At 45.6% G+C, this 18,097-nt stretch overlaps 1 protein-coding gene across 2 annotated transcripts in view; it reads right to left on the reverse strand.

Moving 5' to 3' along the window:
- IPO8 (importin 8) overlaps positions 1 to 18,097 on the reverse strand; it is a 2,228,954-nt gene that overhangs the window by 1,776,062 nt on the left and 434,795 nt on the right. For both annotated transcript variants that reach the window (XM_069628533.1, XM_069628532.1), the window contains one exon: positions 17,045 to 17,203. In XM_069628533.1, the coding sequence (XP_069484634.1) occupies positions 17,045 to 17,203 (159 nt within the window). The remainder of the gene's footprint in view (positions 1 to 17,044; positions 17,204 to 18,097) is intronic.

The raw sequence follows: 18,097 nt of genomic DNA on the forward strand, positions 1-18,097 counted from the left end.
TAGGGTGAGGATTTTTCACCCCTGCGCCCCCTCTTCCGGGAGCTGACCCCTCTTTACTTTCACTATGGCTTTTCCTTCGTTCACAAATCTTAATGTATTTTTAAACAGTTCCAGAGGACATCCCTCGGCCGGGTTCACTCTCATCAACACACTGTTTCTTGGGTTCACGCTTGCTGTTTCAATACTTTCAATACTGGCGGGATTCACTTCCCTTTTTCTTTCATGAGGCGGGATTCACTTCCCTTGCTTTTCTTAACTGTTTGTACATCAAAGATTTTCGACTGTACAGGGATTTTGCTAAACCTCTTATATGACCACTCTGACCTGCTTTGGCAGCTCTCCAACAGCTTTCTGGTATCTTTACTTTTACTCAGATGGGGATCGACCAGAGTCTCCCGAGTTAGCACACACGTGGTGGCAGTTCCCTCGGCAGCTGGTCTCCCCTTTAGCACTTTCAGTCGTTTGAACTTGGTTCAACTTGCCACTTTGCGTCTTTCATTCACCACAGCCCGGTTCTCATCGGCTCTCCCGTCGACTCACCGGCTGTGATGAACCGCTTGGCATTCCTTGGAATTGGAGTGAAGGCAGGTACCACGGTAGCAGGAGTTTCCCTCGCTCCCGCTCATCAGCAACGACACGCTCTGTGTACCGTTGACATCTGTTGCAGCAGACTTGGGCTATTGTCCTCGGTCTTATGATTCGCTCAGCTGAGGTTTCGCGGGTCTGCGACGAAAAGGGCAAGGCCATGTCTCAATCCTTGTCAGCCTCTCGATATTCGCTGCCTTTCTCCTCCTTTTAAACTGCCGGGCCTGGGTAGCTGTGTTGTTGTGAGGTCTGCCTTGCTCATCCTGTGTGCTCTTGCTCCACCTTTTATCCCTGTGGGGAAGGGAAAGGCCTGTCAGATGTGTGTGCTTCTCGTCAATTGCCTGACCCTTGTATTGGGACATGTCAGGTAAACGGCTCTGCTGTTAGTCCTTTGTCTTGAGTGTTGTGCGAAAGTGTTCATGTTGGAAAAGGGGGTGGGGCAGTGTTTTGAATGTCCTACGTGGTAGGATGGGAAGAGGTATTGAAGGAAGGGGACGACTGTGTCTCACCTGTCAGTGTCCCACTCCCACTTCACGAGGACCCCCCATCCAGGTGATCCTCCCTCACTGGTCCACACCCAGGAACTGGATCCAATAGCGATGCCCGTGTCCTGGCTACATGGATGAGATATGCCCGGGCACTAGCTAGAGAGACACTGTCAGGTTTCTCACAGAAGGTATTTATGGAACTACATGTAGCAGCTTTGCAAATGGTGTCTAGAGGGACGTTTGCAATGAAAGGTAAAGTAGCCCTGGTAGAGTGTGCCCTGGGGGTGAAAGGCAAGACTGTCTTGGATGGGGAATAGCAGAGCTGTATGCACTTGACTATCCATCTGGAGATGGTGTTCTTTGTTATGCGATCGCCTTCTCTTCCGGGTGCTATGGAAACAAAGAGTTTGTCTGTTTTCCTCAAAGCTTTAGTTTTGTTCACATAGTACAAGACCGCCCTTCGTACATCAAGTTTATGGAGGCTTCTTTCTGCGAAGTTAGATGGATTTTGAAAGAAGGTAGGAAGTTCTATGGATTGGTTTACATGAAACTTTGAAAGGAACTTTGGTGAGAAACTAGGATGCCTACTGAGGACAACTTTGTACTTGTTTATTATGAAGAAAGGGTCTTGTAAAGACAAAGCCTGTAGCTCACTGACTCGTCTTATAGAGGTGATAGCTAATAGGAATGCAGTATTGTAAGTCAAATGTTTTAGGCTGGCCTTGTGCATAGGCTCAAAGGGTGGACCCATGAGCTTGGAGAGCACAACAATAAGATCCAAACCTGGACGAGGGTTGAAAATTGGGGGGGGGTATAGCCTCTTTACCCCTTCCATCAATGCTTTAATCACAGGAACTTTCCACCAGGACACTGTTTTGTGAAGTGGTGTAAGCTGACGGGGCCGCCAGATGCACTTTGGTGGAGTTGAATACAAGGCCAGAATCTAGTAGGTAAAGCATGTAATGTAGAATGCTAGCTGGGGTACATTCTGTTGGGTTTAGCGTTTGTGACATGCACCATATCATAAATCTCTTCCACTTATTGAAATAGCAGTGTCTGGTGTTGGGTTTTCGTACTGAAATAGCAGAGTCTGGTTTTCATGCCTCTTTTAGGAAATCCATACACCTTTGTGGAAATGGCCAAATTCTATGACTTCAGGAGCCAAGCTGCCAAGATCATAGATTGAGGGCGAGGATGCAGTGATGCTCCCTTGTGTTAGCATTTTGTATGAGCACGGGAGCTTGACTGGGTCGCACATCGCCAGTTTGAGCAAATGTGGAAACCAAGGTTGTCTCGCTCACAGGAGAGCAACCAGGATTAGAGTTTCTTGTTGCTGGTGCTTCTTGTGCACTGTTTTGCTCAGAAGCGGTGCTGGGGGGGGGGTTATAAGCAAAATTCCCTGACCAGTTCATCCATAGGGCGTTACCCATGGGCCCTGGTTGGGGGAACCTGGACGCGATGTCTGGGCATTGTGTGTTTAGGCTTGTGGCAAAAAAGTCTAAAGGGGGGTGGCCCAGTTGTGAGAATATTTTGACTAGGATATCTCTGAGTTGCCACTCATGTTCTTCTGGTAGAGGGTATCTGCTTAGAGTGTCTGCAGAGAATTGAGTTTCGCTGGAATATGTTGAGAGGTTAAGAACATGTTCCGCTTGAGTGCCACTTCCATATTTTTTGGTATAGCTTGGACAGACAGAGTGTGTGCCTACTTGCTTGTTTAGCTAGAACATGGCAGTGGTGCCGTCTGTGAACACCTGCACTGTTTGACCTGTAAGATGTTGCTGAAAGGCTTGAAGAGCATGGTGGACAGCCAGAAGTTTTAGGAAGTTGATGTGCTTTTGGGCTCTAGCGTGTGTCCAATGGCTGTGGGCTGTGCGGTGGAGGAAGTGGGCCCCCCGTCTGGAGAGTGAGGCGTCTGTAATTAGGATCACTTGTGCTGGGTGAACTCGAAAAGGTTTTCCTTTTAGCAGGTTGTCCCCGGACCACCAGCGAAGAGCCTGTACCAATGACCGCTTGCCTGAGACCATCGTTTCGCTAACCCCTGCTGCATTGGGCGCATGCGCGTGTGTGGAACCAAGTGAATGAATGAGGCCATCATCCCAAGCAAGCACATTGCTTTGCGAACAGTTATCTGGCAACCCGCCTTGTAGTGAGGTACTTGTAACAGCATGTTTTGTACTCTTGTTTGACGGGAAAGCCAGCTCCTCTTTTGTCTTTAGAATTGCTACCAGAAATTGTTTTATTTGGCCGGGGACTAGACTTGATTTTGTTTTGTTGATGGAGGAACCCAAATTGAAAAGAAGGTCTATTGTTTCTGTGTGTGTTTTGTCTCCAATTGTGAGGAGATTCCCAGTAATTAGCCAGTCATCCAGATGAGGGTACACAGAGATTGTCTGTGCAGGTGTGCAGCCTCTACTGCAAGCCCCTTTGTGAATACTCTTGGCACTGAGGCAATGCCGAAGGGGAGTACCTTGAACTGGTAGTGTACGCCCGCTATTTTGAATCGCAGATATTTTCTGTGCGCAGGGAGCATTGAAATATGAAAGTATGCATCTTTCATATCCATTCACGCCATGTAGTCCTCCTGTTTTAAGAGGGAGATTACATCTTGAAGCGTGGTCATGCAAAACTTTTGTGGCTTGACAAATTTGTTTGCAGGGCGCAGATCTAGGACTGGGCGCGTGGACAGGTCTATTTTTGGCACAATGAAGTACGTTGAATAAATACCCTTTTTTACCTGGTTTGCTGGGACGATCTCTATGGCATCCTTCTCAAGCAGTGTCTTTACTTCTTCTAATATTTGTATTTATTTATTTATATAGAGTGCCTGGCCCAGAGGCATCTGGGCACATTTTTTAAAGGTTACAGGTTGCAAAGTATGCAGATCACATTAAAACATTGCATATTACAGTCTACTTACAGGATATGTACACAGTAATTACAGGGGTGAAGGTCAAGTCAAAACAGTACATTTACAGTGTATTATACAGGATATTTATACAATAATTACAAAGTGAGGGTCAGGTCAGCAGAGCAGGCCGACCGGACAAGTCAAGCAACCGGCAAGCAGTGTTAGTTATTGTTGACAGTGGGACAGAGGAGGGCTTTGCGAATCCTGCGCATGGAGCCACGATTTGGCTTTACTCTTGAAAGAGTAATAAGAAGAGTCAGATCTGAGTGGGAGTTCCACAATTTAGCGGCGAGGACCAGAAAGCTAGAACCCCCTGCTTTCTGAAGCTTGAACCTCGGCAATGAAAGAGTGTGCTTGTGCTGATCTCAGAGGTGGATGTAGGTTTGAGGTGTGAAACAGTTTGTCAGGTTTTCAGAGGCCTGGTTAGCCTGGCATTTATGTGTGAGTGCTAGAGTTTTGAGAGAGATTCTTTGGGGAACCAGAAGCCAATGTAGACGTCTAGTGTCGGAGATATGCTGTTTCCTAGGAATATTTAAAGCTGCCCTGATGGCATTGTTCTGGGTTACCTGTAACATGTTGAGGTTCCTTTGACTGGTCCCTAAATATAGGGCATTACAGTAGTTAATTTGTGACATGATAAGTGTTCTAGCAAGGATGATGCAGTTGGAGAACTTAAGGAATGGTCAACATGCTGTAATAAGTTTGCATGTGTAGGCTGATGCCGAAACATCCAGTGTCTTTGTGTCATTAGATACCTTGATGGTATTGCCATCAATGACAAATTATTTAAAGGCCGGATTCAGTCTATTAAGTCTGTAATGGGAGCCGAGGATGAGTAGCTCCGTATTCTCATCATTAAGACAGAGCCCGTGTTGAGCCATCCAGGCCTGGATTACCCGATAGATATCGTTTAAGGCTTTGGAATCAACATAGTGGTCACCAGCGATAGATTTTGGGTGTCATCTGCATAGTCAGTATAGGCGACACCCAAATAGTCAAGAATACCGAAGAGTGGCTTTGTGAACACGTTATAAGGTGTCGGTGAAACGCAGGCACCCTGAGGGACCCCGCACAAGACCGGCGACAATTCAGCAGAGGCTGACAGGGATAAGACCCTCATGGATCTGGTTTGCCAGAAAGGATCTGATCCATGAAGTGGCTTCTTCGGAGAAATGGCCAGCAAACTTGAGGTGATGGCAGAGAATTTGATGGTTGACAAGATCAAATGCTGCCATAAATCAAGTAAGAGGGCCAACTTGCCATTATATTTTAGGTTTTCAATTTGAGTTTTAAATCGATGAGGGCAGTTTCTGTTGCATACCTAGGTCGGACGCTGGATTGTCTGAGGCAGAGGAGTTTGTTAGAGTCTAGATTTTCATGGATTTGTATATAAGAAGCTTGGTCCAGGACTTTAAGTAAAAAGGGTAAACTGGTGATAGGCCTGTAGTTGCAGGGGTTGCTTGGGTCTAAGAACGTTTTTTTGATTAGGGGGATAACCCACGCACCCTTGAGGTTATCGGGGACAATACCGGAGTTGAAAGAGGCGTTTATGAGGGCGGTGATGAACTGTGCTAATTCATGGGCAGCCTCATTAATGATGGGGGCCGGGCACAAGTCACCCTGGCAATTAGATGGTTTAAGTTTACTGATGATGTTTTCCACCTCCAAGATGGAGAGAGGCGAGAAGCTAAATGGTTTAAAGGAGTGTGCGAGTGGGATGGTTTTGTTGGGGGGAGTACTGTGCAGCGAGTCAGTAAGTAGACTGCATTTTGTTGGCATTGATTTTAGTTTGTAGAGTGGAGATTTTGTCAAGGAGCGCTTTTTGGATATTAGTACACCATGTGCTGTCATTGTTACAGTTGTCCGTGGGGGCAACTGGTGACTCTAGTTCTTTAAGTATCTTAAAGAGCTCTTTGGTATTGTATTCTGCCTGCAGGATGCGCTCGTTAGAAGTGTCTTTTTTGGCTTGGAGAATTGCCTCTTTGTAGTTTAGGGAGGCTATGATAAGGGTGTTTTTGTTTGCATCAGAGAGAAGACTTATGCAGCAGGCCTCAGCGTTTCTCTTTTCCTTGCATAATGCTCTCAGGTGTGGTGTGAACCACGACTTGAGGTGTGCACAAGGTTTGGGTTTCCGCAGTTTCATTGGGGCGGTGATGTTCATGGCTTTAAGAATGGTTTGATTGAAGGTGTCAACTAGGACTGTGGGATCTGTGCATGACACCGAAGCGTTGTTTAGAATAGGAAGGATTAAGGGGAGCAGTTCCTCTGTTATGTCCTTCTTATTTCTAGTGCTAATGGATGGCGCAATGTTCTCTTTAGAGGATTGGTTATTGGCTTTGATGTTAAAGGTTATCTTGTGATGATCTGACCAAGCACAAGGTGTGTATGACACAATGTTAATGCTACAGTTCAGATCGGCCAGCTAATGAAGGTTTCTTCCTTTGATGTGAGTGCGTTCCTGAATGCGATGGGCAAATCCCAGATCCGTTAGTGTGCTGGCAATGTCAAGAGCTTTAAGGTTGTTGGGGTCTTGGAAACCAAGATTGAGACCCCCTAGTAGGATAATTTGTGAATTGGGCTAGGTGTTTGCTGAAAAGAGGGATGTAATGTCATCCGCAAAAGGTGGAGCTGGCGGCCTATAGATAAGGTGCAGAGTGGCGTTTTGATTAGGGGAGATAGGAAGTTTGACCGTTAGTAATTCTGCAGAGGGGATCTGCTGATTAGGGATGAGTCTAAGTTCCAGGGAACTTCTAAAGATGAAGGCAACGACTCCACCTCTGGATTGATTGGAGTTACGGTTGCATTTAATGATGGAATAGCCATTAGCGATAGCCAAGGAGAGTATAGGTCCTGCTGCTGCGTGTAAGTAAGTCTCTGTGATGGCTAGGAAATCAAGGCCTTGGGTTTGCGATGAAGTCAGCAATATCAAGCGCGTGAGCAAGGAGGGACCTGGCATTGAAAAGGGCCCCTTTAATCAGGGTGTCTTTGGCCGTAGTGGAGTTACTGTTAAGATTCAAGGCGATTTTGGGATTGGAATTGTTGGTGCCTAAAGACTTTGGTTTCGTTGTGAGGTTGTCATGAGAAAAGCACGTCTTTGTAATAGTGCGGTGGTGTGAGCGTTGAGCTATATGACGAAATCTGGAACCTAATCTAAGGTTCCTAAGATGTAGAGCGCATGGTTGGTTAGGGGTGGGTTTACCTGCCAAGTGTTCCAACCATAAGGCAGGGGAGTTCAAATATGGGTTACGGGTGACAGTGTCAAAGGGCTTGGGTGTTGATAGTGCGAAGGGGGCATGTAGATAGGGAGGTGGGGGGACAGGTGCTCATTAGCAGTGGCGGATTAGTGCTAGAGGTGCGTGGTGAACATGACATGGTATGCAGTAACTTCAGCGTGATGGGGGCTGGAGAGGGGTGCTAGAATTAGAGGGGGGCCTAGCCAGGTATATTATTGTATGGAGTAGCAGAAGTGTGCAAAATGAAAGGTAATTTAAGTACATAGTGAGATAAACACTTAGCCTGTGGGCAAAGCACCAATACAAGCGGCATATAAGTTCAGATAGAGGAGATGTAAGAAAGCCTGGTTTGAAATCTTAAAGAAGGCAATTAAACAGAAGCGGTGTATACATCGATATGAATACATGAGACAGCGTCAATCCATTTAGCAGTAATGTCAGCAATTTGTGTTTTAATGGCATAGGCAACATTAAATGGATAGCAATGAGAATTACTAAGAAATGTTGGCCAGGTATGGCAAGACAAAGGCAGCACAGGCAGGTCCAGCTGTTAGTAGCCTTATGGTGCATGCATTAAAGTGGGTCATGAGTGGGGACATATATTTGCTGGGGAGCCGCAAGAGAATCTAAGTGACGGAAGTGTGGCCAAGTGCCAAGCTAGATGGCTATAGATAGTGTCAATGCAATTGAGTTATTATTACAATTAGGTAGCAATAAAATTAGGTGTCCAAAGTAAAAGTATGGGGCGGTAATAAAAGATATGAGGCCTACAAAGCGTGAATCGCAAATCGTGCACATAGAAACAAGAGTAATGACAATAATTTGCGACTAGGTTTACCCAGTGCTAATACAGTCGTGCACTAAGTGGCCGTGAGCATTACAGAGTGCGGATCGTAGCAGGTGCCCAAATAGATATAAACGAGGGCATTAGAAAGGAACAACATCGTCATCACACGGTACATAAACGGATTGGTCTGCTTTGAACAATCAATCAATGTGTTGAGGATCAGATAAACGTACATATATTAGTCGTGGGAGGTAAGCAATTAAAATAGTTTTGTTATATTGAATAATTCAACAGGCAGAAATGCATACAGATGGACGATTTTTTTCGGTGGCATCTGTTGTGGGTCAGCAGGGCTATCGTGATAGGATGTGGCGACTAGCATTTGCAGTTGGGTTCACGGTGGCACCAGTAGTGCCCTGGATTAAGGCGCTTGTGGAGATGACAACGATGCTTTGTGGGCGCCGAAATAGTGTGCAATATGTGGGTGGGCACAGTCATGGCAGGCAGTAGAGGTCATGGGCAGGTCAAGAATCCCTGGCGACAAGCCAGTTAATAGTGTTATGCCTGAAGTGTAGGAAAGGTTGATCTATTCTCAGTGACCAGGCAAGGTCATTCCAAAGTTGTGTTGCCAGGACAGGGAAGCTGCTTCTTCCTGCCCTTTTTAATTTGAATCTCAGTACGATCCATTTGGCAGAGTTGGCTGTTCTAGTCGGTCGAGAGGAAACTTTCTTGATAATTTTGTCAGATAGGTAACATGGGGCTGCACCATTTAGAAATTTATGGGTAAGAGAGAGCGTTTTAAGGGTGATTTTGTCATTGGTGGAGAAGCATTTATTCTGTCTTTTTACGTGTGAGATGTGCTCTCTCCGAGCGATCCCGCATGCAGATATCAGCGCATTATTTTGTAGAATCTGGATCTTCTTGATGATGTCCTTATTAGCTCCTAAGTAGAGTGCATTACAGTAATCCAATTTCGACAAAACAAGGGCCCTTGCTAAGATCAGACAGTTGTTTTTAGAGAGGAAGGGTTTGCATGCTGTAATCAGTTTACAAGTGTAAGCTATTTACTTGTTTGTTTAGAGAAAATGTAGAGTCGAGGTGGAAACCTAGTGTCTTGACCTCTTTCGCCACTTTGATGGTATTTCCATCAATATTAAGAGAGGAGTAGTTTGGGTCAAGTTTGCTTAGATTGGCTGTCGATCCAAGTATGACGCGTTCTGTTTTATCATCATTCAGGCATAGGCCATGGGCGGCCATCCATGCCTGAATGATTAGATACATTTTGTTCACCAGAGCCAGGTCCACACTGTAGTCGCCCGTAAGCGGAATGAGGATCTGGGTGTCATCTGCAGAGTTTGTGTAGGTGACACCCAGATGGTCAAGCTTATCGAACAGAGGTTTTGTGAAGACAGTATACAGTGTGGGCAAGGCACATGAGCCTTGTGGTACCCCACAGGTGATGGGGAAAGGGTCAGCCGCGTCAGTGCTGGAGAAGATTCTCATAGTCCTATTATTCAAGAATGATGTGATCCATGTGATAGCATCCTTAGAGAAGAGAGCAGCACTAGCCAGATGTTGACAGTACTTTATGGTCAACCAGGTCAAAAGCGGCCATTAGGTCAAGGAGAAGTAGGAGGGAGGATTTACCAGAGTCTTTAAGGGTGTCCATTTGGGTCTTAAGGTCTAATAGGGTTGTTTCAGTGCCATGTAGTGGGCGATTAGACTCAAGGTGTTTCTGAATCTGGATATATGCCACTTTATCCAATATTTTGAGGAGAAATGGTACAGTGGTGATGGGGCGGTAATTAGTGGGTATACAAGGGTCCAAGGATTGCTTTATTAGAAGGGCAAGTACCCAGGATTCTTTTAAGTTTCTAGGGACGGTCCCTGATGAGAAAGAAGCATTGATTAGTTTAGCTATGAAGGGGGATAGGTCTCTGGCAGCATCTTTCATAAGTTGGGCAGAGCAACTATCTCCCTTGCAATTGGACAGTTTGAGTGAGGTGATAGTTTTTTCAACCTCTAGAATGGAAACTCTAGGGGAATTGCAATGTTGCAAGTGGTGGATAGGGAATGCTTTTTTTTATTTCAATCTTTTTCTGTAAAAGGGAAATTTTGTTGGATAGGGCATTTTGGATGTTGGTACACCATGGTTTGTCTTTAATGTAGTCGTCAGATTGTGGAATTGGGGCTTCTAGTTCTCTTAAGATTGTGAAGAGTTTTTTAGAACTGGAGCTGGCCTGCTGAATTCTATTGTTGTAGGTTTCTTGTTTAGATAGTATTTCTTTTTTATAAAGTGCAATACAGTTGGCCAGGTTAGTTTTATTGTCTGCTCTAGGGTGGAGTCTCCAAGTGGATTCCAGCTTTTTTTTCTGCTCTTATAGATATAAGATAAGGTGAGGCGTGAACCAAGAGTTCAAGTGTGCTCTTGGTTTACTTTTGCGCGATTTGAGGGGCGCTACTGTATCTAATGCGTTTGTCATGGCAATGTTGTAAGCGTTAACCAAGGCATCAGGGTCAGAAGATCCTGTCAAGGCGTTAAGGGCAGGGATGATAAGCGGTAGAATTCTGTCTGCTGTTATGTGTTATGTTCTTTTTACTGCGGGTGAGGATGGGGGGGCATTGTGTTAGGGTTAGAGGTGAAAATATTGCTTGTGAGAGAGAATGTAAGGAGAGAATGGTTGGTCCACGTTAGAGGAGTTACATATGCTTCGCAATTGTGATTGTAGGTGTTCTGGAGCCGCTTTAACCTGTAGTTCTAAGTCATTCCACTTGTGGCAGCCATTACTAGCTAGGAGCGTAGTATTATTCGCAATTCTAGCTGGATATGCCGCAGAGGAAGCAACTTTCTTTCCGAGAGTGTAGATCTTTTTACTCTCTTTGTCTGGCAGTGCTTCAGCTGATGCCAGAGGAGTGCCTGTCCTATTTCTGGTAGGGGTGACTTCCAGTGAGTCAGGTTTTAGCTGGCCCGTAATATACAGGGTGTCTGCGGTCGTTGGCCTGTATAATTTTTCGATTTTAGGGTTAACCGCCTTTGTGAGGTTAGGCCTAAGTAAGGAGGGATGTATACGTCTCTGTATAGACTTTAACAGTGGAATAAACTGAGTGGCGGACTTCTTGTCGCCAAGAATGTCCTCCACAAAGTCCTTGTCTCCCTGTGCCTCTTGTGTATTAATACTGAAATGTTGGGCAGCTTTTACCAGCAGCTCGTTGTATTGGAGCTGATTATCTACAGGTGAATTTGCTACCAGCTGATCTTGGTGGTCAGGCGATAGGATGACAGATGTCGTCATCATCGTTTTCGTAGTATTGGTCCAGACTGTATAGGTCTCCTTGAGAGTCGGGGTCTTGCGACCCTGAGAGATCAACACCATACAAGTCCTGAGAGGGGGCTTGGTAAGTGGAGGCGGAGGGGAACTAGGGCGGAAGTACTTTGCTGTGGGTCAAGATGAGGTTTAAGGGCTGTTAGTTCTTCTGGGTGCTTGTCCATGAAGTCAACAAAGTATGACATCCTCTTCATAACTCTGTTGACTTGTTCAGGGGTCCAGTCATAGGAGGATGGAAAGCCTGAAGAGGTAGGGATGGCTTGGGAGGGTGCCTGATCCTTGTGATGCGTAGCACCTGAGAGTTTTTCTACAGGGGAGGAGGAACTCATAACCTGAGAGCTTTGGAAAGACAAAGGTGTTGAGGATTTTATTTTTTTCAGTGACTTTGTCTTTAACAGGGTTGGGGGAACAGGTTTTTTTTAATTAGTTCCTGCATTTTCAGCATAGGTTTAGGGGACGCCGATACGCCTTTCACCGCCTATTTTTCGGTGCGTGAAAGGGGGGCTTTTCTGTGTGCAGTGTCCAAACCGACTTTGGGGGCCGGTTTCAGAGGCTTGTCATGAGGCGAAGGCATAAGCGATGACCCAGAGGACAGGGAACATTTAGAGACCTTTTCCGCAGACAACGCCGTCAGCCTCTGGCCTTTCGTCGATTTCATTGAATGTCAGACATGAGCTATGTGCTTTGTGTATTTGGACACGTGTGTGCCATGGCCGCTGGGTGTTGTGTCGTCACAGAGCCACAGGCCTGCATAGTGGAGTCGGGGATCCGCACATGGGGTTTTGACGAACCCCGGTCACCTTGGGCATCACTATGGTCATCGATACTGCCGACGCTGGAATCCTCCATTACGACCATGGAGGCTTCGGCCTGCATTGCGTGGACGGGCCTGCGGTTGGTCTGGCGGTCATTGGGATTTTATGGCCGGTCCCTAAGGAGACAGTAATTGCACACTCGGTGCGTATCCTTCCACAGGAATTTTCTATGGCAGGTAGGGCAAAATTTAAAAGGTTTTGTCCATTATTAATGGAAAGGGCAGTTAGGCGAGAAAAAGCGAAAAAGGGTAGCAGTTCATTCATTCTCTAAAAGGTGTTTGTATAAAAAGACCTCCCCCTCTCTACCTACTGTAAGGGCTGAGGCCCGAAGACGCCTGTGAAGGCCACATTTAGTAGTCAATGAAGTCGTCGACTATGAAGTTGTCCGTCGAAGGCCGTCGAGCAGCTGGATGACGCGGACAGTAAATAAAGAACAAGAAACCTTTAACTGGTCAAAGGCATCAACCTGGAAAGGAAGTCTGGAACTTGCGACCAACCACGATGGCGGAAAGAGCATTGAGTTCCCCTGGAACGTGTTGAGAGACTAGCAAAATGTTCCGCTTGAGTGCCCACTTCCAGATTTTCTGGGATAGCCTGGACAGACTTGGAGAGTGTGCGCCTCCCTGCTTGTTATGTAAAACATGGCAGCGGTGCTGTCTGTGAGGACTTGTACTGTCAGACTTCTAGATGCAGTTGAAAATCTTGTAGGGCCTTGAGTACTAATAGCAGTTCCAGGAGGTTGATTTGGTTTTGGGCTGCGGAGTGAGTGGACGGAGGCCGTTGAGGGACATCGAGTCGACGGCGCACAGCGCCCTCTACAGAGAAACACATTCCGAAGCAGCTGATGCTGGAAGGAGATTATCAAAGATGAGGAATACACTGGAGAACACAAACCATTCAAAATAAAAAATACTGATTTAGATACACTGCTCCAAGACCACTTAGAGCGGTCTTTCTAAATCTAATGGTCATGCCCATGTCGCTTAAGAGTGTGCGCGGGGGCCGACAGGCATGTAAGACAGAAGTTGACAGTGAGTATGTTGGGGGTTTTGGGGGGCGGGGCAGGGTGTGTATGTGTGTGTGTATGTGGGCGAGGTTGTTAGGTCGATTGTTATGTCGGGGAGAGTTTGCAGGATTAAAGGGGGGGTTCGGAGGCAGAAGCCCCCCCACCCCAATTTCAGAGGAGAGAGGTGGGTAAAAAGAGATATTTTGAGAATGTTAAAGGCTGCACCAAATTGACAGAAAAAAAACTGTTTTTTGTCTGCAGCCTTTAATATTCGAGAATATCATATGGAATCCCACTGTCTGGTCATCATCATCTATTTGTTTGCTTCTCTGCCTCGATTACCTAGCCCGACTACAGCTAGAGCCTTGCATAGTCAAGATGTGTGCCAGTAGGTCAGACACTTACGCAACCTTTCTAGGATTGGTTCGGCACTGGGATTATCTACTCTTGGCTCACTCTAGCAGAAGTCAGAAACCGCCCCAGCTGAGGAACCTCACTAATAGCTTAAGCTTCAAGACACTTGTGCCATATCGCCTTTTATCTCCTGGATTCTCACTCTTTCTTCACTACCTTTAGCTTTCTGATCTCCTCCTTCCTCCATATTTCCATGTTTTTCTTCTTTCGTCAATATTAATTCCAGCCACTCTCCTTCCTCTACTTTTCTCCTCCTCTTTACTCCTAGTCACCTCCTAGTTACTGTTCTGCATGTGGAGGTCACTTGCGGTATTCGGGTTAAAAAGACATACAAGGTAACTACCAACAAAAAAAGCATTATTTGCAAGTTATAAGACAACTAGTTTGTGAAATACACTAACCCCAGTGTATACTTTCACGCTTCTTAAAATAAGAAAACAAGCCAGACACTATGCCAACAGACTAAAGAACAAGTTTAGTGAATAAAAAAAAAAGTAAGTAAAGTTCTGTTGAAAAACTGGGCAGAGAACTTGACTCGAGAAACACTGCCGCTTCCAATCCTTGGTTCATTAGAAGGAGTGGGCATTTCCAACAATACAGGTATTACTGTTCCTTCCGCTCCCAAGCTATTTAAGTGCCATCTCGGTACTAAATGATGAATTGGGAAAACAGGAGTTTTAATTTCAGTACCAAAGATTCTATCAATAGAACCATCAAATATTTGGATTGTGAATGCATGGTTACAAACACCACCTGTGCAGTTTGGAAGAAGACTGTTCTGGCCTTTTGTTTCCATTTTTCAAATGAATTAAAATTTCAAATAAAAGCATCAATCCAAACAAGAATTGATAATGCCAACAGTGTGAGCTCTGTGAAGGCATGGGAAAGGTACATGGAAGGAACTGCCAAAATGGTATTAAGTGGCTATTGATGGTAGCAGGTGCAAAATGGTTCAAGTACATGGACATCTAATAGCAGTGTCAGGCAAATGCCTGATACTTTTAAACAAGCCAAAACTGTTGGCTTTGCCAATGCTCGTTTTAACAGGACTTCAGTGAAGTACACATTTAGTGCTAATAAATAGAGTGGCTGAAGGCAGATATGGTTAAGACATTGAGAGTGTACAACTCCAGTGAAGTCCAACTATAAAAAAAAAGAAATGGCTGGCAATTCAACTGCAAAGTGTCATGGTAAGGCTTGATTAAAAAGAGCTCGAAGAGTTCACAATAGAATATGTTTTACTAGGTGGGAATGGCCATAGGGATTAGAATAGTCCTGGGCAGTCAATGGGTGGGCAATGAACACATACAAGCTTTAGGTCCCTCCTCATATGCCATTTCTCCCTATCTGCATTCAATGCAAACGCTTTGGCGTATATTCAGTGCTAAAGTGCCACCTTATAGCCCAACCTTAAAAAGCATCCTGAAATATTCTTGGCATTTTAATTTTTTAGCAGAATGTTAATTATTATGAGAAATGAAAGAAAATATGGGCAAAAAGAAGTAAATACACTTAAAATGTTGTCTTACCTATAAATATTTACAAGGAGTATTTGCAGGAGCCAGTAATCGGTTACCATATTGTGAGCAAATGCATCTACTGGACTATTCCAAACTTTCTACTCCCTTTTCTTGGCAAACGCCTGGAAAAGTTGGCCATCTCTCAGCTTAACCTTCATTCCAATTCTGTTGGCTGTCTCCATGACCACCAGTCTGGCTTTAGAGCTGCCAGAAGTACGGAAACTGCTCTCCTGAACATCCGTGAAGATCTGCTCTCCAACCTTGACTCTAACATTCCCTCTGTCCTCATCCTCCTCGATCTCTCTTCTGCCTTCGACACGGTCAACCATACCATCCTGCTCAACCGTCTCCGTGAAAACCTGGGTATCACTGATCAGGCTCTGGCCTGGCTGATCCCTTTCCTCTCAGATCGACCCTACCAGGTCCAACTTGGGTCCTTCCTTTCATCTATCTTCCTCTCTACCGGAGGTGTTCCCCAGGGGTCTAACCTCTCGCCCTGGCTTTTCAACCAATACCTGGCAACTCTCGCCCACTGCATTGCCATTTTCTGCTCGAATTTCCAGTGCTACGCTGACAACACGCAACTCATTTTCAGGCTGCCCTGTGCCACCTCCTCTCCCTCTCTCATCTCCGATTGCCCAACTGCCATTCAAGATTGGTGTGCCGCCAATGACCTTTGTCTGAATGCCAGCAAGACGGAGATCCTCCTCATCGGTACACCTTCACCATCCTTTCCACTCACTCTCTGGCCGGCCTCCCTTTGCCCTCCTCCTACCCCCCACCTGCGAGGCCAAGAACCTCGGGGTCATCTTTGACTCCACCCTTTCCTTCTCCGCCCACATCTCTGAGGTCTCTAAAAAGTCAAATTTCCGACTGCACCTCCTCAGAGGCACTCTGCCTTTCCTCTCCTTCCCCCCAGAAGCTCATGGTATCTCAAGCTCTGGTTCTCTCTAGCTTGGACTATTGCAACAGCCTCTTTCTAAATCTACCTGCCTCTACTCTCCGCCCTCTGCAACTAATCCAGAACAGGACTGCGAGACTTGTCCTTGGCCTCAAGCCCTGGGATTGTATCTCTCCAGCTCTGAAATCTCTCCACTGGCTCCCAGTGGATGCAAGGATTAAATTCAAAACCCTCTGCATTGTCCACAAGGCTTTCTGGGGCCTGGGTCCAAAATACCTTCAGCTATCCCTCCGCAAATACCTCCCCTCTTGAGCTCTTCGCTCCTCTACCTCCAACTCACCCAGGGTCAGTCGTTTTTCTAAGAAAAGAGCTGGGGGTAGATCTCTGTCTTCGGCTGGAGCCTCCCTCTGGAACAGCCTCTCTGCCACTCTAAAACTTGAGGAGAACCATCTCCGGTTCCGGAAGCACCTCAAAACCTTCCTCTTTTCTTCTGCCTTTGCTCCCCCTCTCCCCTGCTGATCTGTTCTCTCTTGGCAATGTGCACCTGGCCACCCTCTGTCCTTTAGGGCAGGTACCTGCTCATCCTGCCACCCTCCCGTACTGCCTCCGGGCCACCCCTTGCACTGGGGTCTGTATCTGTACCCATACAGCACCCCCTTTTTCTTCCTGCACTTATGAGACCTACCCTGTCTGCTGCCTTAAACCTAGCACCTGCAAATTGCTGGCTGCATTACCACCGTTTGTTGCCTTTATTATTTATTTATTGTTATTTATCTCTTTCTCCTCTGCTTCGCACTTTCCACCTCTCCCCCCTTCCATGCACTTTTCCCCTCCCCCTTCTCTCATGCACTTGCGTGTTCTCAATGTCACTGGGCTTAGTAAAATCGCTGTTTTTGTTCTTCCCTGCTCCCCTCCCTTGCTTTGTTGTGCTCTGAAACACTTGTGTACGAGCGCGATAGAAATAAAATATCAATCAATCAATGAAACCCATTTCCTTTACACATGTCAAACGTAGGAGCTCAAAGCTATACATTTTTCACAAGGAATAATGCCACACTTACTCGTATGTCTTCACCAGTTGGTATAGGCAAAGCAAACTCCCAAGCCAAGTACCACTGTTTTGAGATTGTAGGTAAAAACCAATCTTGTCCACCACGGCTGTCCAACGACCAGGAAAGTCATGCTTAATAATGGCACGCAGACACATTGTCAACTGAGACCTATACGGAAAACAAATACAGCATGTTAAAAGCCAGCAACAAAGTCAGCAAACACAGGCAAATAACTCAAAAATGTTATATTGCCAATTAATAGTTTGAAGAATCTGTTGACATTCTTTCATGTGTATAACACTTGCCCCTTCCTAATAATGCATTGCATTCTTTACTGTACTGTTGACTGCAGTCTTCGACCCACCTGCCACTAGTGAACAAGCCTGTACATACATTTTCCACAATCACAGCAGAGATAACGGAGTTTGTCAGGAAGGCGTCAGCATTCAGCACAACCTTCCAATTACCTCTAAATATCTGTCTTTTGTATCCCTTAACAAAGTAATGAAGCAAGGGGGAAGACTGGATAGAACATTAGTTTTCTGAAGGCTTGTACATCCAAACGCTGAACATCTTTTGATTGTGTTTATTAGCAGGTCGCACATGAAAAATAATTAAATGCAGCAGCATTTGTCAATTGAGAAATGCATGAATTCACCAAATATATTAGAGAGCCTAATTAATCCACCCAAGGTGCAAAATGTAGGTTGCAATCTACTGTCCAAAGAGTTACTTGCCACCTCAATTCTATACATAGACGGCATACTATTTCTTAGTCGCCAAGTTTCAAATATCACTAATGGCGAGTAAAATGTTGCGCCCTGCACCCACCTACAATCACAAGCATCTATGCCAGCATCAAAAACCATGCAGTAGCGCTTATAAATTGCCTACATTAAGTTCAAGGGGGCTCCGCCTGACAATTAATGTATATTTTGGAATGAAAGACATAGCACAAAAAGTAATTGCCTGTGCTTTATCTAAAGAGAAATGTTCACACTTGCGAGCTACCTCGCTTGAAACAGAGCAGATGTTCCTCTATCTCTCTGATCCACTCAAAGC

The sequence above is a fragment of the Ambystoma mexicanum genome, chromosome 12 (genome assembly GCF_040938575.1).
Source record: "Ambystoma mexicanum isolate Mex_15411 chromosome 12, UKY_AmexF1_1, whole genome shotgun sequence".
NCBI classification, from domain to species: domain Eukaryota; kingdom Metazoa; phylum Chordata; class Amphibia; order Caudata; family Ambystomatidae; genus Ambystoma; species Ambystoma mexicanum.